This window comes from Calidris pugnax, unplaced genomic scaffold (assembly GCF_001431845.1).
Source record: "Calidris pugnax isolate Ruff unplaced genomic scaffold, ASM143184v1 scaffold58, whole genome shotgun sequence".
NCBI classification, from domain to species: domain Eukaryota; kingdom Metazoa; phylum Chordata; class Aves; order Charadriiformes; family Scolopacidae; genus Calidris; species Calidris pugnax.
Genome location: NW_015090868.1, coordinates 922,316 through 947,403, shown reverse-complemented (window position 1 = coordinate 947,403; position 25,088 = coordinate 922,316). Strand labels below are relative to the sequence as shown.

The 25,088-nt window shown below is 40.0% G+C and overlaps 1 protein-coding gene across 1 annotated transcript in view; it reads left to right on the top strand.

Annotated features, from left to right (window-relative positions):
* SCFD2 (sec1 family domain containing 2) overlaps positions 1-25,088 on the top strand; it is a 192,426-nt gene that overhangs the window by 26,965 nt on the left and 140,373 nt on the right. Inside the window, exon 3 of the mRNA XM_014945616.1 lies at positions 9,198-9,325. Coding sequence (XP_014801102.1) covers positions 9,198-9,325 — 128 coding nt within the window. The remainder of the gene's footprint in view (positions 1-9,197; positions 9,326-25,088) is intronic.

Sequence of the window (25,088 nt, the reverse complement as noted above, 5' to 3'; positions counted from 1 at the left end):
CCCATTGAGTCAGCTGTGTGTGAAACCAGTAACGAAGGCAAAGCTGGGCTGTATCCCATGGAGCTGCCTGGCAGCACCCCCCTGACTGTTGAGGACCAGGCAAAGCACGTTCTCTGCTTCCCAGTTTAGTTTGCAAAGTGTTCCTGCATGCTGGATCAGCACTATTGGCACAAGTGGATACATGCTAAAGTGAAAACAGGGGAGAAGAGGCAAAATGTTATGGAATTTTTGACTTCTAGTGGCAAACTGTCATCTTATCACAGAATCACATGGGGTTGGAAGGGACCTCTGGAGATCATCTAGTCCAACCCCCCTGCCAGAGCAGGGTGCACAGAATCTTGCCCAGGTGGGTTTTGAATATCTCCAGAGAAGGAGACTCTGCCACCTCCCTGGGCAGCCTGTTCCAGTGCTCTGCCACCCTCACAGGAAAGAAGTTCCTCCTCATGCTGAGATGGAACTTCCTAAGTTCACATTTGTGCCCATTTCCTCTTGTCCTGAACAAGTCTACTGTATTAGTCCAATTAATGCTATACTTTCTTGGTGTGCGTAACTGTATATTGGAAAACATGCAGTGAACTGACCAATAAAATGATAAAAATGCGTTACTTCTAACACTTGCAAATATTTCAATTAGTCTGGAGGAGAATCTATTGTAAAACTTTGTGGCTGATCATCAGCTCCCATTTTTGCTCATAGGCTTTAGCCTTGCTGGCTGCAAGCTGATTTGCAAGACCTTGAATATTATCTCAGAACTTCTTTTAAAATGCCTGGCAGCTTCTGTTTTATCTGTCTGCTGTTTAAAATTAAGTGTCTTAAAATGAATTGGTGGCAAAAGGCTGTTAAGAAGCCAGTCTACTTTTAATAATTTTTCTCTGTATCTTTAAAATGAGAGGTATTTTTAATTAAAAATTTATGGTGTTTGTGTCTTGTAGAAACGTAATCTAATTGTATAATTTGATAATGAAGTTTGCTAACACCTAATAAATAATAATTTAGCCATATAGGACTATGTTTCATATAGGAGTATTTTAACAATACAGAAACTTTTATATACTAGGAAATACTCCCTTTTTTGGACATAGTAAATAGCAAAGTATTTCACATAGGCAAGGCCTCTAGTTTTCTTTTTGGGAAAACTCAATAGTTTACAGAAATAACAATGTAGAAAATTCTCTTATGTAACCCTTCCTGTTGTAGGACTTGATTTATTTTTTGCTCCAGTATCTAATGAAGTACTGAAATACCTTCTGAACTTTGCAGCGCAATTCAATTGACAAATTAACTTCTCATGGCTTCTTCCCTCAGTTTTCGTACTATGATAATTATACTAAAACTGCTGTTTCCAGTGTAAAAAAAAAAAAAGCAAATCTCAAAACCTCATGTGTTGTTGAGGCAGAAAAGTTGGGTTTTAACAGCACTCCCTGTGACCTTTAGTGAATCAATTGTTTGATCAATCAACTTATGCTGGTATCATTTAATTAATTAACTAGATCTTGATGTGACACAGCCTTCCTGGAGTAAGGCAGAGAGGAGGGAGAGGAAAGAAGGGTCTGTATAAACACCACATGCAAAGGCTGAAGCTATCAGCCTGCCATTAGCCCTTTATCTAAGAGGCTCTTGGCATATAAATCAAACAATAACCTCTCTGTTTTGACTCCGTGCCAAAGTACACAGCCACAGTTGAGTCTAGAGCAGATTACACCCACCAAGTGGCTTGAGGGCTTGGAGTGAAACTGGGAAATAATCGTTAAATTATTCAGGAACACATTTATGTTCTTTAATGTTGGCTGTCAGACTTTCTGTGTGTGTGTGTGTGTACCATTTGCATGTTCTGATCGTAAAAACCAATACATGGAGGGCATTTTGACACACATCTAAGTGAGGATGTGAGAATAATGTTCTAATCTGAATGGCTGCAAAGAGCTTGTTCTTTAAAGTTTTGCTTGTTGCAGTATTTGCTTGTGTTTGCCATGTTGCAATATTTTTACCAATTTTTATCCAATGCTCTTTCTGTGTTTTTTTCTAAGCACAATGCCAAGATGACATTAGCTTTCTGTTTACCTTTTTAGTTCAAGTTCCTTCTGTCTATGAGGAGCATTTAATTAGGCTGAGCAGATTTGCCAACCATATAAAACATCTAACAGCAGAATTGCAGTCCGCTGCTGAGAGCTGTTTTAAAACTTCAGAAACTTTTCATTTTACTCTCTTAAAAATTAAAGTTAGTCCCTTCTGGGTATGTGCAATTTGCATTTATCTGAAAATAAACATTTGGGGGTTTTTGTGTTTTTCTTTGAAGAAAGTATTGCTGCATCTCCAGTTGAGCACACATAGGCCAGCCCATCGAGTGGATGCGCTTGGGATTCACACAAATACACCGTGCTGCTGGAGAATGGAGTCCTGGAAATACTGATAGCTGTTTCTATATGGCAGAACTTTTGATGAGTTATGTTAGAGCCGTTTGGTCACTTTTGGAAGGGTGAAATGAAGAGCAGCTTCTTCCTCCGAGCCCAGCTGTGTGCGGGCAGCGTGGTGGTGTGGAGATCAGCTCTTCCCATCCCCAAAGCATCCCTAGAGCATCCCTGCAGCGTGGAGCAGAGGCTGTTCAGGGGAGGCAGTTCCACGTGTCACTGTTGGCTCTTTCCAGCGGGATGGGATGCAGTTGGGGACTTGGCTGTCCCTGTCCCCCCCTGTTTGTTGGCTGCTGTGCCTCTCCAGGACTGCACACTATATCCGGAGCAGCCTCCGCTCTGTCCCAAACAGCTGGGGAATTGGAGGAGGGAGGATGTCTCTCCATACGTGGCCCCTCAGTCCAGGCTTATAGCCAAATCATTGCATCTTATCAGAGGCTTATGCTTTTCTCTGGTTTATCGGTATTCGAATGGTTATTTCCAGCAATGGATTTGTCCTTCATGGTAACGATCTCCTAACCACCCTGGTGTTGTTTTTTGGAGTGCTGTGAACTTCGTGTGGATGTTGTGTCTTCTTTAAATGAATGTGAGTTATTGAAAAAGATAGGTTGGCAGCACACTTTTTTTTTTTTTTTTAATAGTCACTCGGTTTTGGGCAGCTTTGTGGTATTAATAAAGCTCTAATTTAATCTTTACTGAAATTTTCCCTCCTCCCTTCCTCTTATGAAAATATACAGGCACAGCTGAGCTCTAAAGCTATATAGACATAATGTGAAAGTTTTGCTGATACAATAACCACAGGATCTGTCTCATGTTGAGACTATCACAATTTCCCTTGTTTTTTTTTTATTAATTTTTTTTAGTCTGCAAAAGTAAAATATGACTAGTTTGTTATCAGCTGGTTAATTTTTGAAACACACTCGCTGTTGTTTTCTGTCGCTTATTTAGAGTCTGTGTCAGCAGATTGCTCTTTGAAATCCCATGTCCTTTGCCAGGTGTGGAAATAACCACATTTGCTTATTCTTCCTTCTTTGACATCTTGCTCATATGATGGCCTCCACCTGGTTATTTGCTGTTTCTGCTGTAGGCAGGGCTTTCACCTGACCCAGGCAATTTAAAACCAAAACAAAGCTACACGAAGTCATCTTTTTCTTTTGTGATCTGAGCTACAGGAGATCTGGGAAGGAAACTGGATGCAGAGACTGACTTCTCAGTTTGGCCTTTGAAAAGGTTATGGAAGAGACTCTTGACCTGTTTTTCAGTAAGCCTGGGGACAGGGCAAGGGTTGCATGTAACTGAAAGAAAAAGTTTGTTATGCTAGTGTTTTATAAGCAGAAAACAGGATGACCTGAATTTGTCCTGTTAGGCAAAGCAGTCCAGACAAAAATCCAGTAATAGATAATGTACATCTCAGTTTTATCCTCCTTGACTTGTAATGAGATCATATTAAAATAATTTGCAATAGCTTGCCAGAGACTACAGATGTGGCTGATAATTTTGGTGAGTAGGGTATGCTGTTTGACTTGTTTTCATCTGGTTAATTATACATGCTGATTGAAGAAATGCATTGCCAAACTAATTCTACAAATGCTAAAGGGGTTAAGAAATGGGGAACACTTAGTCATTGATTGGACATGTTTTCTCGTAGGGGCTTATTGCTTCTTGACCTTTTGCACTTCCATTAGTGAGGTGGAAGACCATATTTTAATAATTTATCAGTAATAGACAAGACCTGGAGCATTAAAGGAAGTAAATATCTTCCTGTACTGGTGGTATGGAGCAAGAGGCGTATCATTTCAGCCAGGTCTAAAATTATGGTGTTGTACACTGGACCCCGCAGGGTAATGAGTGTCTCCGGGTTTTTGTCTTTGCCTTTAGGTTTGTATCTGCTCTGAGAGTTTGTTCTCTGTTGACTGGTCCTTCATTTCACCTAGTTCCAGATTACTACTTCCAGTTTGGTAATAGGACATCCCAGTAACACCAGCCTCCCCTGTTTTCCCCAAGTGCATTCCAAATGAGTAGCTCTGAGACTAAGCCTACAGCTGATCACAGGTGGGGCCACTTTCTGTCTGTCACACAACCTTGGCAGTGTTGCCCTTGCAGGACTGGGCCAGACCAGATGAAGAGAATAAATTACAATTATTTTAACAGATGCAAGGTTAGGCATCTGATTATCGACCTGTAGATGTCTAGATCAAGCAAATTAGTTCAGGGATCCGAGCTGTGTTTAAAAATCACCAACTTTTTCCTACCTGACTCAATGCATAGTCCCACACAGAACGTGTTGGCACAGTTGAAAGGGGTGCCATGGGAATGAGAACCAGTTACCCCAAAGTGAGTGAGCGTTGCTGAAGCGAGTACACCATCCCCAAAGAGCTGCTTTACAAACTGCACCCTTACTCCTGCTCAAAGTTTTTGCTTTTTCACCATGGCTTCTTGCTACCAGGGAACAGCAGATTGCATTAAGTGGTCTCTCCTTTGGGTATTGTACATTTGGAAGGCAGCTAGTTACCCACTTCACAGCTAACTTGTTCTATTCTTGATTTGTATTTTTATTTTTCCATCTCTCCTATCTTTAATTAAAGAAAGAGTGCCTCTGGAGGCTGCAAATCAGCTGCTTTGAACCACCTGAAGCTGTCTTTGGTCAGCAGAGAACATTGCATTCTTTCTGATTTGCTAATCATCAGCACCTGTTTCCTGGCACTGTTGGCAGCTGACATCTCATTTTAGGATTTGTATACATTATGGGTCTGATGATTTGGTCCTTTTCCCCTCTATGTCTTCATGATTCAGCTTTGAAAACTTGGCATGCAAATACCAGAAGTAGGGAAGTCGCATCTTTTAGGTGTCTAGATTTTTCCCTCTTCCTTTATAATCTTTTTTGTTGTTGTTTTAAAGTCCAAATGATATGCAGTTAAATTTTAATTAGTTTTGGAACAGACAATGGCTCATTACAAAAAAGTAAGATTTATGTATGAGGGGAATGGAGAAATTTGCAATTATTAGATGTTTGTCAAAATCTTTGCTTTATGTATCTTGAGTGGTATAGCTGTGTCTGACAGGGCTTTTCAAAGACTTCAGCCTTATCTCTGGACCTAATGTAATGTTTTTGTTTAATAACTTTCTAATTTGTCTAGCAGGTAACTGCTACACTTGTTTGTATTATATTCTGTTTTCTGAGATGGCTGATTGATTAGGGACAGGAAGGGACAGAGTATCCAAACCTGTGAGTGAAACTCTAAGCTTGTTGGTGAAACTGGTTAATGGCAGAAGCCATTAAGAAAATTTTAGTTCTCTCTTCTCTCAGGCTTGCTGTGCCCTGCAAAACACTTTGGAATAGAGATGCACAGAAGTGTGCACTGTGATATTTACCTGTTATTGTGGCATTTATTTTGAAGTTTGGTTTAGCATTCCTGATCAGTGTTGTAGTGTAACTGTAAAGCATTTATTTTTTCTTAAGCACAGCAAGATGATTGAGATAATATATTTAAAGGTTTTGTAATCCATAATTTATTGGTTTTGGTTTTTTTTTAAATCTACTTAATTTCAGAAAACTACTTTCAGAGTGCAGCGGTTCACTAGATAACTTCTAAAATCAATAAATAATCCCTGGGAAGTCAAGGAATGCAAGAGGAAGGAGAAATTTGAATTGGGGTACTGGATCCCATACAAATCACTGATTACAGCACCGGTGTCATCAGATTTGGGGCATTTGGACCAAAGCAGAGGAACTGCAGATGGGAAAAAGAGGAGAGGGGAAGGGCACCACGACAAGAGCTGGAAGGCAGTCACAGACAAATGTCTCACCAAAAGGGGAAGATAAGATAATATTGTTTCCGAGTGTTAGAAGTCTCTAAAAGGAAAATGTTGCGGTCGCTTCTCAGATGAGGCAGGAGGCAACAGCAGAGCCCTGTGCTGCCTCCGACTGACCCATTCCCAGCAGCTGCTCCTGGCTTGCCATTGATGAAGTTAAACATTGGGCAATCGTTCAAAGCAACAGCTTTTCTCTGAGGGTGTAATAGTGGGGGACCGGGAAAAGTGTTTTCAGCAGAAAACATACAAGTACTTCTGTTGCTCTCTTTTTCCCCTGTTATATTTCCGAAAAAATGACTGAACACAGGAACTGTTGCTTTCTGTGGATTGACCCAGTCAGTTGGCTATGTACGTGAGCTATAAATATATATTGATCTCATCCTGTAATATATTGTTCTAGTGGTTTAGGTATCATATATAGGTATTCTGCAAAGCAGTGGGAAGAAAAATGTCTACAGAAACTCAGAGATCCAAGCGTACAGGAGTGTGGTTGACCTCCATCTGCTTTTAGGCTGCGCCACAGTTGTTTTGCTTTCTGCTATTTTTGGTGTGCTAAAGCAACCCTCGGGGATCATGCAAACTTAGGTCCTCGGGATTAAAGAAAATGTACTGTGTTCTAAAGGAGGAAGAAAGAGTTTACAAACCGAAAAGCAAACCTCCCTCATTGCCATTTTGTTTTAAGACATTAGTATGACTCATTCTTATTTCTTTTTATTTGAAAGTTTAAAATAACTAGTCTGTTTTTTTTTGAGGATTTTTATTATTTAGATTAGTAGCAAGTAGAAGTACCAGCTGAAACAGGAACTTGTAGTAGTGATTATACAAGTATAGTGTAGGTTGCTTTCAAAGACCTTGCAGTCTAAATTGACAGGATGGATCAACATTTGGGGTGGACGGGGAGAGCAGCAAGGACAATGGGCAGAAAAATGGTGCAACCTTGTCACATACATTCAGACTTTTACTGAGGCTTATAGATGCTTTTGGCATGAATTTTTCACACTTTACTATTCGCTAAATATCTTTATGAAACGTAAGAGTGAGAAAGACTACAAAAACCTTTTATTTAAGCTTCCTTGTGTTGTTTGTTTTCCTTTGTTTTCAAGTCTTAGCTGCTGGTGTCTGTGTTTGTGGGAGAATCTCTGCTCATACTTATAGGGATGGAGAGAATTGGGAAAATGAGAATGGGTTAAAATGTCAGAAAACAAAAGCTTGAGTTTTCTTCCAAATAGAGATTAAAAAAAAGGGCATTTTTAAAACTAGCTTCCTGCTGGTTTAGGCCTGATTCCTGATCTCTAGATTTTCGCTTGGAGCTGCATGTTTTTAGGAAGGGATTAGTTAACGAGCAAAGTGGTGGCCTCTCACAAACCAAACCTCAGTTGTGCTTGTAAATGACAGTGAGACATTCCCTGTGGATGGGATGTGAACGGGATCTGCGTTTGAACTGCGTTTGAGAAGTGGTGCAGGGTGGGCAGGACTAAATTGTGACAACTGGATAGACAGTCTGTGAAAACAGCATGTCCAAGGATCTGTTGCTGAAGGGAGATTGTGTCGAAGCATCTAGTTGTTCTAGAAAGCTCTTTTTTATTTCTTGCACTATCATACATTATAAATCGCCGTGCTTTTTCTTGCGCGGAGTCCCCTTGGAGCTGCTGCCCCTGAACAGTGCGTGGCATCAGAGCTCGGGTCATGCTTGGTGATGGAGAAGAGGGGGCTGCTTTGGGATGTGCTGCCTCCTGCTTCCTCCCTCACTAGAGGAAGGTCAAGTTGCACTACGTGAAGGAGAAATGGAAAGACGGTGTCAGCTCATCTGATTTTTTTCCTTTCTCAAAGCATGGCGAGAGGATGAAATTTGCTCGTCCTATTCATTTGTGGTTTGTTCAGAGAGGAGGGTAACTCAACCTTCTTCCCACGGTCCTTCTTCCACCCACGCAGGCTCTGACAGAGGATGTGGGTTCCTGGGATGACAGGAGTGGGGCTTGGCGATCCTCTTACCTGGTTTGGGGGAGAGCACAGATTTGCTCGGTACAGCCCTGCCGTCGCAGCAGAGCGTAAGCACAGCTGCTCTGTAGCCAGTATCAAATGAATTGTTGGGGTTTTTTTATTTTCCATGAAACAAAGCTTGTTTTGGCATGTTTATAAGCACGTTGGAAATGACATCCAAACGTATTTAGGAGTTAAACGTCTCCTGAGGAAAAAACAGAGGGAAGCTTTCTGTTTAAAAAAGAAAATAAATAAAAACAAAATCCAAGACAGTTAATCCCGATGTGTGGCTTTAGCCCCAGGCGAGGGTTTTCCTCCCTTCTCCTGCCCCCCACTCCCTACTGAGAAAACACTGAATTCATTGAGGACACCAACAAATGCAGTGTCCTGGAGGAGAGAGAAGACTGACAGGGAACTGAGTGCAGATGAGCCACAGAAATTCCTGATTTATGCTTAGCAACAGCAACAATAAAAAGGAAATCTGTAAACACAGAAACCATAAGGACAGTTACATTCTGCTACAGATTATTCTTTTCATGTAAGGAGAATCCATGAAACCCAAAGTGACAGTAGTTCATCAAATCGTACCAATGGCCTTCAGTGTTGGGAGTATTGGCTTTGGGATTTAAAATCTGATGGGGAGTTTAGAGCCCATCTTTTCCATAGCTTTTTGGTAACTGAAGAAGTTTGGACTGTTTCTGATATTCCCATGGTCCAACAGTAGTGGTTACTTTGAGGCTGACATGCTTATTTGTCATATGTGAATTCTAAGGATTTATAATTAGTAGCAAAAAATTCTAAATTATTTTTCTGTGAAGCTGTAGCAACTCTTCCCCTAAGAAAAACCAAGCTTTTGTATCACTTTATTTTCGCTCGTATCCTGCCTACCTCAGAGGAGTTACTAAGTAGAAGCCCTCATCTTAAAATATAAATGTTGTCTTAAGCTTACTCCATTATTCAAGCAATGTTTAGTGTAACCCTGTCATTTTCTTATAGTGATCCAGCTGCCAAAGCTCTCTGGGAGTCTTTCATGAACCTCAAACAAAAGGAAGCTGTGATGGAGGCGAGGAGACACCTTGTGGAGGCTGCGAGCAGAGAAAATTTACCTATCAAGATGAGCATGGGTGAGTGGCATAGGACATACCCTTCCCTACGGTGTGGAAATGTGAAAGGTGATGTCAGCTTCTCTTCTTCCACTTAGCCCTCTTGCACAAAACTCATCCCCATCCTTGTCGACAGATTTTGGGTGAGCACCGTGGCTACCACAGGATATTTGTGGTATATAAGTAAGAGGCAAGCGTTGTCTTCTAAACACAACCACCTTAAAAAGACTGAGAGTGGTTGTGAAGCAATGGAGTTCTTGAAGTGAAGGAGGATTTTAAAGGCATGCAACTGGTTAGCAATGCTGCTTGTCTTTATTCTGCAAAGCATGAGAATTTGGGTATTCAGCAGGATTTGTGTCCTGAAAGCAGGCGTTGTAAATAGCAGCTGATCTGATGGAAGTTGTGCAGATCTTGCGTATGATCGCATTATACAGGTAGTGATTACATTACATAGGTAGTGAAGTTTATGTGAAGTAAGGCTGCCTGGCTCAAGAGTTTAAGCTGAAAACCATGTCTGGGTATTCTTTAAACCCAATTTCTTTAAAATATTAGAGATACAGATTATAACATAATGACTTTAAATTGCTTTTTTGGAACCTTATTCTCACTAGATACCATACTCGGTGAAATGCAAGATTTGATATAATGTTGGGCTTATAAAAACTGGTATTGTTCTGTACCACAATAATTTTTAGCATTTTTATGTACTGTAAGACTATTTTATGCTGAGCTTTTCATCAAGAGAAAGGCCCCCATGGAATAAGAGTAATAGGCTTTTATCTGGGACTCCAGAGTAAACTGCCAAGATATTGTAGAATTAGATGTACAGCCAACTCATGAACTCTTAACATCTATAACATTTCATATATTGTATGGTCTTTGCAAATACCTAGAGCATGCATTCAGTAGATTATTAATCAGAAATACTAGATCTCTGCAACAGTAATGCTGTTAAGATGTTTTAAAGAAATGGAAAAGGAGCAGCTGTGGAAGGGCTATTACAAATTTGTCTGAAGAGGGTAAGGCACAGTAAATAATAAAATCTTGTTTAAGCTTTCACTGATAATGTGTGTGAGAGTATTCACCGCAATAACATTAAGAAGCTCCCACTGTTTTTCTATTATATGTTTAAAAAAAAATTATTAATGTTGAAATTCAGCTTTGTTTTAAAAGTAATTACTTCCTGTCTTTGAGAGGTAACAATCCATCTACCACCTTTGCTGCCTTGTGTGAATGATTGGATCGGCCTTTGTGTCCCCTTCCCATGGTATCCAGTGAAGCCCGTGATAACCTGGTTCTTAATCATATTAGTTGACACTTACTGATGGCAGCCTAAATGTCTGACATACGTGGGGCCAACATAGTGCTGTGTAGAAACATTTAAGAGTTGATGGTGAATCAAATTTCTGACACTGGAGTTCTTGAGACTTGATTTTTGTTGAAGTGTAGCTGTCATTTACTAAAGTTTCTGGAAGTCTGTTATTTATTTTGTGAATTATCTATTTATCTTGCACTAGAATCGTAGTCAGTTGTTAACTTTGTAGTTGAACTTCAAAAGGTGAAACAAAATTCAAGGCAGTGTTGTAAATGATGAACAGGGATAAAATGAAAAACAAGGAAAGGAGAGCACTGCACTCACCAAAATCAAAACTCTTATTGAGCTTAAATGCAGACAACCCGAAATTCAGGCCCAGATGTCGTATTGGCCAATGACACATATTCATTAATGACTTTTTAGAACAGATCTGCATTTTTGGAGCATTCATTGCTCTCATTCATTGTGCTACAGAATATCTTAGTTCTCTGTAGGAAAGCTGGAAATTGAGGTGTTTATCCATGGCTGCTCTTGCTGAGAAGGAAAAACTGTAGTGGCCTGTTCTGGTCCCGATTACTGTGTTTAGTTGAAAGGCTCCTTCCACTGCGCTGTGATACGAGGCAACACTGGCTGGAGAGAAGGGAAATGCTTTCACTCTGCTTAGACTTCAGTTTTTATGATTCAACCTCAGGTTCTGCCTGTAATAGAAAGCCTTGGTGGATTGCACACTGATTTTTCCCAACACTTAGGGTATTTTTTTGAGTTTTTTATGGCCCTAATATTAAATGTCAGAGAGTTTTTCTAGCATGAAAGTTGCCTCTTACTCTCTTTACTAAGACCAGCTGTGTCAGATGGTAAGAGTGTTTTCCTTACTACTACTTTTTTTTTTGCTTTTTTTCCCCCCTGGAAATAAGGAGTGAATTACATTTGAAAGCAAAGCTTTGAATTCCATTTGGTGTAGCTGAGCCCTCCTGCAGTGGCCACCTGCCTGAAGAACTGCATCACGTGGGACACGGGCAGCACGGGAGCCCTGTGCAGCAAAGAGAAACTCAATCCCATCCTGTTTCTGTGTTTTTGAGTGCAAAGAAAATAAATTCTGTTGCTTTCTGAGCTTTGAAAGGCTGCTTGTTGCTTGGAGGTCTGCGTGTGCTTGTCCACGTTTCCCCTGCAAGCGATGTGCCTGACACCCAGCTTTCCTCTTTCTCTGCCTGCCTGCATGTGGCAGGAGCTCCGATGCTTTTGGTGGGACACACAGCTCAAGATTTTGCTTTCTGATACCTTCTGAATGTGTCCCCCTCCTCCTGAGAGGAAAGGAGACTAAGAGAACTGTGTGTAGGCACGTCTTCTCCCCAACACCCACAAAGGCCATTGGGAACTCCATCCACTCCCATTGAAATCAGCAGGAGTGGAGAGAGGAGAGGAGTTCTGAGGAAGGAGAAAAACTAGAAATAAAGTAAATCAGCAATTTTGGCCACATTGTTTGAGCTGAGTATACTGGAGCACTGCTTTCCAGTGCTCTTGATTTGCATATTCATTTTATTAGTTGCATCAAGGAAAGTGGCACCGGGCATGTCTGGAAGCCCTATTGACTGTTTCTGAAGGGTTCAAGTGTAGAAAGAAGGTTGTTGGAGACAGGATGAGCAGAGCTGGCAACATTTTGTTGAAAGTTTTTGTGGATGGATTGTTGGAGCAAACCCAGTTTCAAATCTAAGACCATCTCCATGACATTTGTAAATAGAGCAGGATTCTCTTCTTTTGCTATAGCTGTCTCATACTCAGGTTTCCACGTGAGCCATTAAAGGGTGTTATATCATCTGCAAGGAAGACTTGTGTGTTTTTCTTTTTTTTTTAAATTCCATTTGTCTGAAGAAAGTGTGGTTTTTATCTGTCATTTCACTTTGAGTGAAAGAATTACATTGTCATTACAAACTTCAGTGAGTGACAGGGGCTAGTAAGCTGCTCAGAATGGTTAAGTGCAAGCATTTTAAAATCCTGTTTCTTTTTTAAAGAAGAATTGCAAGTCTTAGGAAACTTCATCACAAAGGGAGACAAAGTGCCAAGCGATGGTACATAAAACCAACTAGAACACAAAGCTGTGGAGATATTTTGCCCTTTCCTAATAAAACAAAACCTGGGCTGTACAGCTCTGTGGTATATTTGATTTTTTCTGAAGTCAGCTTTGGAGAAGGCAGGCAAAGCATGGTGCAGAATTCCAGCCAGCCTAAAGGCTTTTCGTGTCCTACATTCCGGTTACTTATTGTTTAATCCGTTCCATCCATAAATACATAACATGGATATACGGGTTTTGAAGATGTAATTTCCTGTGGAGTTCAGTAACGCTGTTGGTATTGACTTTTGGGGAGTATTTGTTTGGTATTGCTTACTGTGGCCATGCTGACATTATAGCATCCTGTAAAGAAGGGGCTCAAACGCACTGAAGCCATGTTACTAACATAGCAGTTAATTCTACGTTTTGCATTAGTCAGTTCAGCTAGATACATATCCCAAAACAATGTGTTTGCATGTAAGCAGGTGGAGCTGTCTTTTGTGGGCAGCCCAATTCTAAATAAAGAGGATCAAATATTCCATGTATGCACATACTTTAAAAAAAAACAACAAACAAAAAAAATAGAACCAAACCAACAAAATGCTTTTTAGGAACTACATCAGCTCCATTTTGCCTCTGAGTCAATTGCATTTGTGTTTGGGATGCCCAAGTGAATGCTGATGAGTATTTGGAGGAAGGTAAACATTTGTCGATGTCTGGTCAGGTATCCCATCGTGTAGGTGTAAATGTGGAGATGTAAATTATTTTGGCATAACAGCAATGCTGGCATCTAAAGGAATTTATTTTATTTAAAGAATTATGTCTCCTTTTGAAAAGCTCTTTGGAAGGCAGTTTAGGTGATCATTGGAATAACTTTTTGGTGAGATTTATAGCATCGTGCTAAACTTGAGATTGTACATACTGGAAAGGGATGACTTCTGCTCAGCTCTTAAAGCAAGTGAGTATAAGGAGCTCTGCTGTGAGGCAGCAGCCCGACTCACAGCACAGCGGAAAGGTTGCTGGTTTTTCCATTCCTCTACTTCCCGTTCCGTTCTTCATAGGCCTGATGCATATCTTAATCATCTTCTGAACGTGGCAGCCCATGAATCTCTTGTTGAAAGCTTTGCTATTAGCATAGCATTTGGCAGCGGTAAAAACTTTGCTACAAATGTTCTTTTGTGGCTTTAGAAACACCCTTGCTCTTCTGTTTGAAAAGAGCACAGTAAACCTCGATCGGGTCTGAATTCCTTTATTGTGTCTTTTTACTGGCATGGAGACTGATGGAAGTCGAAACACTGGTGTAGTAACAGCAACAAAGTGCAGTGTGCTGTTACACGAGCCCTTGTTAGCAGAAGAAAAGCTTTTTGGTTTCTTTCCATTTGAACTGTACAAATGCAGTTTTAAAAATCAAGCTCACTGCAAAATTAGTGATGCCACTTGCATGCCTTTAAAATACTCCTTTACTTTGTGAAGTAAAGAGAAGAACTGTAATTTTTTCAGATGGGCTGTTTGCATGCATTGAATCGAACTCTAATTGTTTCAGTGAAAATGGGAAGATCATGAAATTTTAGCCTGGAGAGATGGTAATGACATTTTGAGTTAGAAAAGTACCTTAAAGTGGGCAGGAAGAATGAATACCTCATATAAAACATAAAGAATATAAAATGTGGTTTTTACTGAAAAGTTTTACTGGACTGTATGGTATTTAACATGCTATTTATTCTTGACAAGATCTATGTAGTAATATTCAGGATTCAATGCTATCAATTCCTGGAATAAACTTCAGGGATAAAAGCTGCCAGCTAAGAAAATGAGCTGTAATAAAGTAGATAAGTACATACATATTTTTCCAGATAAATCAAGTCTGATCTCAGATACCTAAAATCCATCCTGGCCAGACATTAGGACAATTCTGTGATAGAGAAAAGTTGTGAGAGGGTGTCAGTCTGGGTTTGGGGTGCTTCCGAAGGAGGAGAAGGCAGATGAGCATTGCAGGGCTCAAAGGGGTCGATGGGGCGTGCGAACCCCTCCTGCTGCACCTCTCTGGGTCGGTGATGGGTACCCAGATAACAGCCAGGCTTGGGAGATGCTGTGGCCCCCGGCTACGCTGGCCAAGATGATATTGTAGACTGGTTGTTGGGATGTTTATCTACATTTCTCTGTGGCCTGTTCACCTGGTCTCCGAACCCAGTGGGAGAGCATAATGCAGAATTAGTGAGGCAGCAGCCAAAGTGTCCTTCTGGGCATTCTGATGGAGCAGAAGGCTTCCCGTACCAACTCGGCTGAGACAGGCCTGACTTAGCCCGAAGAGCCCCGAATTCCTGACAGTGGGTCTCACTGTGCTGTCCCAAGGGCTCACTAGTGTTCTCAGGGCATTTTTCTAAGGAGAGGGGATGCTGCTTGTCTCTGAGACCTGAAATCCTTCCACTGTGCAGCCCGGATCCTGAGCAGGCCATTCCTGAGTTAAATTAGTGTGCTCTTTGCCTCATCAGAAGTAGCAGGAGTCCTGCAGCGTGGGGCTATCTAGCCAAGCAGATTTGGTTTTTTCCAGCCTGTTGCAATACTGAGTTCCTGATTTCTCCCTATAGTGCAACTAAAAGCGTAGTCTTGACCTGAAGCAAATGTTCCCAATCCCAGTGATGGTCCATATAGCAGATGTTCTGTTGCATCACTCGCCCCCGGAGGCAGGAAGGCTTTTTGCTTCTCAGAGTGCTAAATGTGTTTGAAGAGTTTGAAGTGTTTCTGAAAGTTTTGGATACATTCCTATTTGGGAAGGGCTTCTGTATAGACCTTTGCATTCCCAGGGAACACTCTTTGAGTATGGTGGGGTTAGGGTTTCCCCTGATAACTTGTGATGGAGGTGGTCTTTCTGAATAGTCGTTGCCACATTGAGAACTGTAGAAAAAAGTTGATATTACGGATGTTTCGCCTTCCAGTGTTACACCAGGATGAAGGGCAGGGTTTCAACCCTTTGAGTATGATCAGAGTGTTCACCTAACTAAATAGATCCCATCTTTTGATAGTTACTGCATTTTGCCAGTCCAGGACAGAGATGCTGCTTCAGGCTGCAGATATGCAAAGAGTACGTAGCCTTCTGCTGTTTTTATTAAGCTACTAAACTTTTCAGGTCGTCTCTGTAACTCATTAGATGTAACAGAAAGGGTGAAGGATACTGATGTTCTTGCCAAGGAAGTTCCCTGTTTTTCAGGAGATGTTACAAAAAAACTGAGGTGGAGAGATGTTCATGAGCAGAAGGTTTTTTTTTTTTCATCAGTGATAGCACTTCTGTGTGTAGCATTGCTTAGAAGCATCACCAGATGAGGAGCCATCTTTATCCTGATCATTATGCTTCTTTCAAGTTGGATACTGGATTCAAAAAAGTGGTGTGCCACTTCATTTTTTCAGTCTCACCTGCTGATACACAGAGTAGCATCCCTGAAAGCGCAAAACAGTTGCTCAGCAGAGAAAACAAACATACTTTAGAATAACTGGAACTATGTGAGGTGTGATGTCCATGTGCATATTCTGCAATTTATCCTCCATCCCTTCTTTTTCAGTCTACCACATACAGGTTCTTGACTCAATCGACCAAGCAGCTAAAAGATTTACAGCTGCCTTTATCGCTTTAGACTTTTCTCCTTCTTTATGAACTATGCTGCACTGCTTCACCAGTTAAGAGTTCCTTTACTTTGAAACTCATTGGTATTAAAGAGTTACAGCCTGTGTCTGGACCTGGCACATACAGGTTCCTGTAGTTGAAGTTAGACTAGATTTGTTTGACTTTGTTCAGCTGAATTTTTAATATATCCAAGGATGGCAATTCCATGGGCAGTCTGGGTACCCTGCACCAGTCTTAATTGGGGGCGAAGATGTTCTCCTTCATGTACGGATTGATTTTTCACTTGCTGCAGAGTGTGACCATTGCTTCTTGTACTCTCACTGTGCATCTCCAAGAAGTCTGATTCAGTCTTTTCTGTATCACTCGTTAGGTCTGTGGAGAGAGTAAGTAGCTCCCCTCCATGCTTTCATTTCTCGAGATTGAACAAACCGTTACTTGTGCATAATTTTCTCTATCCCCCAAAACCATTGTAGTGACCCATCTCTGGACCTGCTGTAGTGAGTCTTGCACTGTGGAGCCCAAAACTTTGTACTCCAGCTGCTGTCTCAAAAATACTAAATAAAGGGCCATCACCACTTCCCTCTGCCTGCCGGCTGCATTTGTGCTGATGCCACCTGACACTTGGGTCACTTCCATTGCTGGAAGGGCGTACAGCTGGTTGATGTTCAACTTGACAGACACATTTAATCCCGAACCTTAGAGACATTTAGGTCACAGATCCACTATTAAACTATTGCACATGAGAGAAACACAGGAGAAGTTGAGATAAAGGCTTTGGGGGTGGAAAAAGGAGTTTATGATTGCTGCAAAATGGCACGTTGAATGGGGCAAAAGGCTTGCTAGTGTCTACAGGCATCCATGAAATGTGTACTGAGTGCAATTGTTTGAAGAGAGAACTGGGAACTGCTGCATCCCAAATGCTGAAATACTGTGCTAGTAAATAATAAATTTTAATCCCCCTTGTTGGACTTGTGCTCAAACATTGGAATTATATAAAAATGAGAGGACTTCTTATGCGCAGTTACTTAAGCTTACTGTTGTTAACTGCATTTGTTTTATTTGGGCAAGAGCTCAAGGACTGAAAAAGAGGTTCTGTGCCAGGTCCAGACACAGGCTGTAACTCTTTAATACCGATGAGTTTCAAAGTAAAGGAACTCTTAACTGGTGGAGCAGTGCAGCATATTTCATGAGGAAGAAGAGAAGTCTAAAGCAATAAAGGCAGCTGTAGATAGCTTGTTCTTATCCAACTGTGGATTTTGTAGCTGCTCACCCTGTGGAGTCAATTCTTCTTTTTTCATTTTTTAAAACAGCTTCAGGAGTTTCTTTCCTTTGTCTCTCACCTTTCCTTTCTCCTCCCTCCATTAAATTGTCTTTCAGTAGGTTATGTTCCTTTATGACTTGGGGAAAACAGCACTTCACATCTACTTGTTATTTGTGCACTAGTTTGTGTATCTTTAATGACAGAGTAGCAATTTGTCCCTTAAAGTGCATTTTTTTTTTTCTGCAAAATGTACACACTAAAATCCCTCTTATTGAGGAGAGAAGAGAAGAAAAGATGATGATAGAACAGCTGTGTCATTTACATGTTCTGTCTGGAAAAGGTACCCTGAAATACCAAATCTCCATCTTAATTGTAGAGATGAAAAGAATGGTGTGGAATGTGCAACCCCACTCTGTTCTGTAGCAACAGCTAGTGTTTGGGAATGGGTTTGGAAGTTGCTCTGGGAGTTAAATCCTGCCCTCTGCTTAAAGGAAATGTGCCTAATTTAGAGAAGGAGACTGCGATAGGCAATGTGAAGTACACTCATAACCAAATGAAATAAAATTTAATCATAACAGGTTAGCAGAGATGATTTAATCCAAAACTGAAATTACTCAGAATAGTATTAAAGAAAAAAAAAAATAGAAGTTTTGCAATAAAGGAAGTACAGGGTGCTCTACAAGAAGTTTATTTGAAGGCAAAAATTTTCCCTCAGTATCTTAGGAAGGTATTCCCTCCAGGTGACTGTAAATGGCTTTTTGCTGCTGTTGTTTAGGAAATCAAGTGGTGTTCAGATTTGTTCTGAGTGTTGCAAGTTGGTTTGATTTGGGGTGGTTTTTTTGTTTGATTGTTTAATGAGTTCTGCATTGTGCAGTATATGAATTTACCTTAAAAAAGGAAGTGTAATACTGGGGCTACTCACACTTAATTTAAGCTTAAAGAAAGACTTCAGTTGTTTCTGAAGTATCAAGTACCATGTTTAACCTAAGCTCTTGTTGAGTTTTTTAGTTTTTTTTTATTCTGTGACTTAATATTCTTGCAGGAATAACAGGTCCTGGGTTAAGTTAGTTTACAAAATTTCAGTAAAGGCATTTTTGTCTCAACTGTCTCTCATCGTTCAGTGAATAACCTGTTGTGTGCTAAATAGTCTCTTGTGGTGTAAGAGGGGTAATGGCTCAAGCCCTAATAAAATCGTAAAGCTTGTCATATTTGTGGCTCATACCTCATTTAGTTTGCACTTCACTGCTATAAAGCAGTTAGCAGAGGGAAGTGAAACACAGAACCCTGTGTGGGGATGTGAAACACAGAGACACGTTGGTGGTATGTTATCTTTGATTAAATTGTAGTTAGCACAGGGATGCAAGACTATTTGGGTAACCTTACTGTTACTTTTAAGAACGGAGTGGGGTGACCATAGTTCTTTGTATGTGTCCAGACTTTTTGGATAAAGTCTGTCTTTTTTTTTTTCTTTTTTTTTTTTTTTTTTTCTTAACGATAAACCCAAACCCTTAAAAAGGGACTTTGATATGTGAAATAGGCTTTGAATTTCAAAGCCAAGTGCGATTATTCATAAAGTTATTTTTTGGATAAAGTTTTTTTTTTTTTTTTTTTTTTTTTTTTTTTTTTTTCCTAGACAGTAAACCCAAACACTTAAATAGGAACTTGTGGCCGGGTCTCCTTCCATATCTGGTTGTGATTAGAGCTGGAGATAATTCTTAAAAATTTAAAAGAAAACAGAAGTGTGTTGCTTTTTCAGGAGTTCTGCAAATATATCATTTCATTATTTATGTTCTTTGCTAATGTAATACTGCAAAGCTTATATTATCTTCAGTATGAAGTCTTTTTGTCTTAATAAAAGTATTGTGAAAAGCCTATATTAATGTGGTCTTTCTCTAGACAATTTACGTGATGTTCACAATAGTTGGGAGTAAGCATTAATGTACAGATAAACATTTGTGCAGCTTTGAAACAAAAGTTTAATGTAAATGTACATTGTCATTAATTTTTTATACTGTCTTTCTTCAAATAAAGCGGAAATGACTGGGTTAAGAGCTTAAAAAATTAAATAGCATTTACTTGCATATATACTGGTAACTAGTCTTTTTTTTGAGAGATGTGATAAGTAACTGTACTGCTTCACTGGCTGGAATCTGCAGTGAGTCACAGTGTTTCTAATGTGTCTAAACAAACAAATGTGATATCAAACAAACCAAATTGCCTGGGAAAGGTTGAAATGCCTCTTCCAGATTTTGATTAGCCACTAGTCAGTAGTAGGTATACAGCTAGATCAGTAGTCCTGCTGTATAGAAATAAGCTGAGTTTTAATATATATATAAAAAAAGTAAAGTATTAAAGATACTATTTGTAGTTACTGAATACTGATGCAGCTTCCTGTGAAGAAGTAATTCTATTTCTATCTTCTGTTCTCTGCTGAAATTTATTTGGTGGTTTTTTTCAGGTAAACACCAGTGACTGCTTTTATTCACTAAGCTTACTTTATTTTTTGCTGATGTTGGCAATTCTATTATATCTTCTCAATCTTGAAATATTTTTAAGTTTTGAATTTGAAGGTGGGGGTTTTTTTGTTTATTTTTTAAAGAAAGCCACTGTACCTGTTGACTGTCTATTGTGTGATGATCAAGACATGGTTAAAAACACAGGAGCAGGTCCCTTAAGCCTCTTTGAACCTGGGTGAAAAATAAAACACTTATTCTTTAAGACCAAGAAAAGGAAATTTACTGCAACTGCTGTTGTTTATATCTGTGGGGAAGCAGCCTGGTTGAAAGTAAGATACAACTTGCTTTACACGTGTGCTGTGCTATCTTCAGTTCATTGGGTGCATCAGCCATAATGGCTGTGTTTTACACCAGCCGGAGAGTTCATGGATATGGGCTGGGAGATGCTGAGTTTGGCACGTAGCGGAAAGTCCCGCGTGGCACCTGCACTTTGCTGGGACACTGGGGCAGTTGTGGACATCAGCATGGTGTCTTTGTGTGTCTTAGGAGATGACAGAAAGGGTTTAAGGTCTCTAATGTAAGACTCGCAGTGGAATATGGCAATACAGTAAAACTGGGTGTCTTGCCCGGGGCTTTTTTTTTTTCCAAGAATAATTGTGTGAGCCTCATCGTTCAGTCTTGCAAAGGATGACTCGTTACACAAGAGACATGGTGAAGTACATATGTACATACTCATACATCATCATGTTTTCCATCCGTATTTATTTACTTACCACCCAAAATGATTGTTAGGGTATTCTCAGGCTGCAGAAGTCTTCCAGAAATCATCAGAGAAGTAATCAGTCCTGTGAATAATGCACCAAAGAAGAACAACGACCTCCCTCTCTCTGGGACAGTGTGCCAAGAACACGATGAAGTACTCACTGTCTGAAAACATGTGTCTTAGTGCTAAACGAGGACACGCACAAGCCACCTGAAATCCTTTGGGCATGTTATTTTAAGACAAACAAGTTGATTCATTTCTGTGAGAAGTTTAAAGCATCCAGGATACAATTCAACCAAATTTGCAGATTTCAAGTCCCTTTAACAGTCATAGTGAATTACTGTTTTCAAGGATTACTAGTTTTTTTAGGGCTGGAGACCTTCTGGTTGGGATTTGGCCTCGTCCTCAGTATTTATTAACCTTGTGGAAGAGGTGAAAAATAAGGTAATGAAATATGACCATGATGCATATGTAGTCAAGACTGGAAGTGGATTTGAGGAACTCTGGTATGTCAGTATTAAATTGAAAGTTTAATATAGATGGTGACCCCTAGGAAGCTTAATTCTGGAAGATAAGATTTCACCTATTTATTCAAACATTTCTGTTCTGACATTTGTTTTAATATTGTCTTTATTTATTTTTATATTTATTTAATATTGTCAATATTTACGGAGGGCAACCAGAGAATATTGTAGATCCCAGCTAGATATGGTTGTTACTTTTTTGTTTGTGCTGATTTAACAATGGAAAGAGGAAACTGAACGGTAGAGTGTGCAAAGAAGGAAATAATAGATTGAAGTTGCTGTGCATTTAAAAACAAAGCTCTGAAGAACAAAACAGAAACAAAAAAAAATCAATCTATATTGAGACGCCTAAGCTACCAGTTATGTTTCTCAAACCCTTCTAAATGTACCCAGAAACTTGAAACTGTAGATAGTCTAGGAATCATAAACCATAATTGGGCTCATATTTAGGCATCTGCATTCAGATGCCTAGAACTGAAAATCTCAATGATTATATTAGAATGATTAAATTTGCCCCACCTAATTGACTAGGTTTTCTTTGTTTTAAGACACACAAATGAATTTTTCAAGAGTAGTAACAGAACTGATATTTAAGCATGGTTTCCATTTTGTAATAAAAGACTGAGGCTAATTAGGAGAGAAAGCTAAAAAAGCATATGGCACTTGTGTGAATATAAACGATCTGTATAGGAACACTGTTAAAACAAGGATTTAATCATACCATAGACATCTAGTGATGAATAATAAAGTGCTTTTGAGATAACTAACTCAATGCTACAGCTGATGAGACTGAAGCCAAGTCGGGTTGGATGTTCAGGCTCACATGGCAAGTGTTAGTTGAGCAGTAAATAGAGTCCAGCTTTATTTATTCTGGGTGTGTATCTCTATTCCAGAGTTTGCTAAGCCTCAGTATAGTTGTCCCCATTGTTAATGGCTTCTATGTCCTTGAAAGCCACTGTTAATCACACCTTCAGACACGTGACATGTGGCATGCTCTGCCTCCACTCTGGAGGGACTGGAGATGGACCGGAAAGCCCACAAGAGGCAGGGAGAGATGGCTGAGCTCCATTGCCTGTGTCCTGCAGCTATGAAGTGGCAGGAGGAATGGGGGTCAGTAAGGGCCAGCGAGGAAGGAAGGCTGGTCACAGCTCTTCCTTGGTGGCACACTGCTTCTGGGGCAGGCAACAGGGGGCTGCCGATGCCGTGTGGTTTGGGGTGTAATTCAGGGGCTGATCGGACCCCAAAGGTGGTTGGGTAAGTATCCTGGGATTGCTGTGGTGAGGACTTGGTATTAGCGCTCGCACCTGTAACCATGAGGCTGTCTGGACACTAAAGCTCCTGCAGTAGAAAAGGAAGAGAGTCTTACAGGTGACCATCAACCCCAGGGCAGATGGATTTGTGTTTGTGGGAGATGAGCATGTACTCTTAGAAGTAAGCCTGTGACATCTGCTTTCAGTCTACTGTAAGGTTTAGTGCTTTTCAGGTCCAGAGCTTTGTCCTGGAGAAGCCAGCCAAACAGCATCTCATACTGGCCTACTTTTCATCTCTCCAAAGAGAGTAGTTGGCGTTCTTCTCTTGTTTATTAACAATTTAAAGACTGGATGGCTTTTGAACTTAATTTGATCTCAACTTTTGTTTAGTTATTTTTGTGACACTTGCTGTTAAAGGCTGTTACTGAAACTTCCTGATAAGTACAAAAGCATTTTGAGTTAATAAGAATAACATCTGGAAATTACACTAACAAGGAGATGTAAGGGGTGTCATCCACCCTCCTAAATTGCTCTCACTTAGTTTGCAAAATATCCGACTCCCTTAGCAGTACTGTTGCCCAATTGGCTTCATGGAGTATAAGAGCTTTCTACATTCCTCACAAGTATCCGGCATTGGACATGGTCAGAGGCAAGCTACTGGGGGAGAGAGCTCTATATTCTTAAGACTGTGGACGAGGAAAACAATTTATTTGGAGTTTTTCAGCCCTCTACTGCCTTGAAAAATCTCACCTGCGAACATAAGTTTGCCAAGGTCATTTCTTATTCCTGGTTCTGTCAAGTGAAAAATGGACCTCAGCAGAAGCTCTAACTGTGTTCTTGCATAAAACTGAACAAGGTTTAAAGCTATGTGTATTTGGCGGTTCCTGTAGTCTTGGAAAAGCATCCACTTATTTATTCAATTGGTCACAAAATGTACTTTCCTCTTTACTTGTTTTCTTGTCCCCGTGGAGATAATTAACTAAGTGTTAGATGAAAAAATAAGGACTGTATGTTTGGAGCAGCACATTGATAATTCTGACCTTTGCTCTTTAGACACCTCCTTCATCCATAAATCTTTATACGAAGAAAAAAAAAAAAGCACTTTGGGATTCTGAATTTTAAAAATTTACTTACACCAGTAAATCTATCTTGAAAAATAATTATTTTCTTGAAGCGATGCCTGCATTGCACTACGTAGACTGCAGCATTAGTGTAAAATGGAAAAAAGTCATACCATGGAATCATGCCTCGATGTCTACAAATGTGGTTTGTCTAGTTAACAGTTTGTTTAACTGTTGAGGTGAAAGTCTTTCTGTTCCACTTAGGCTCCTCTCACTAATCACAAAACAGATTTTTGACAGACCTTTAATACCAGTTGCTGGTAATTTCTGCACCAGTATGTCTAACTTGAGTGATCTGCCTTATCAGTAGTAGAATGATTTCTTCCCTTCGGTCTAACTGTACATATCGTCATTTATGCATGTAGTATTAGCTGTGCATTTTCTATATGCAGATGTTGGTATTCAGTGCTGCTATTTTCATATTTAACAAAAAAAAAATATTTCAATTAATTATTTTTTTTAAATACAAGGTACAGCTTCTGTAATTTAAAAGTTGGCAAAAGTGATCTGTAGTTCTTTTGGAATCTGCCCTGAATTCTTGAAAGCTGGAGGTAGGATTCAACATCTGTATGTCCCAATATGTTTGCAAATTAATTATCATAGGAGTGAAGGATTGAAGGGGACCATTTGTATTGAATTAAGTCTTGTGATTGCTCATTAGACACTCGTCAAATCCCACCTTAGAACAAGTTGAACGTGTTTGTCTCTGCTATCAGAAGATGGATTGATACGTTTCTTAATGTCTTTTGTAAATATATTCATGCTTTATTTATATTCATTGATTTTAGTACCAATATAGACCATTTTTGAGAACATTTTTTTGCATTTATAGAGATCTCTATTGTTTTCCAGGTGGGGCAGGGAGCCCATATAAGCCAGGCTTTTCTATTTTCCTTTTCTAATGGAAGTTCTCTGTCTCCCTAAGACTTTCTGGCCCACACAGACATCTGGCTATGCATAGGTGTAGAGTTTGGAGCAGAGTATGACTGTGATGGAACAGGGAGAGGAGAAGAGAGAAGGACAAGACACTCACACTAAAGTCCTTTCTGGCCGTAGTTGCCATCTTCTGCCTCTGAATCCCTGGATTTGCTTTAAAGGAACAAAATGACCATTGAAAGACAATGATATGGTTGGCATCTATCTTCATTTCATGGGACTTATCTGCCATACTGCAACAAAAAGGACTTGAAGCAGCAGAGGGACTTTAAAAAAATAAAAGGCTGGTGGGGTTGGGTTTAGATTAAATTTAGTCTGTTGTGCTGAAATCTCCCTCTGTGAGCAAGCAGCAGGGAAGGTGGTGAGGATTTAGGCCTCAGGAAAAGTCATTTAATTGCTGATTACCACCAATCACGTTCCCAAATTCCTTTCCTCATCTACTGGAACAGTGCTATTTATCAGCCAGCTGTCCAGGGAGATCTCTGTGTAGAA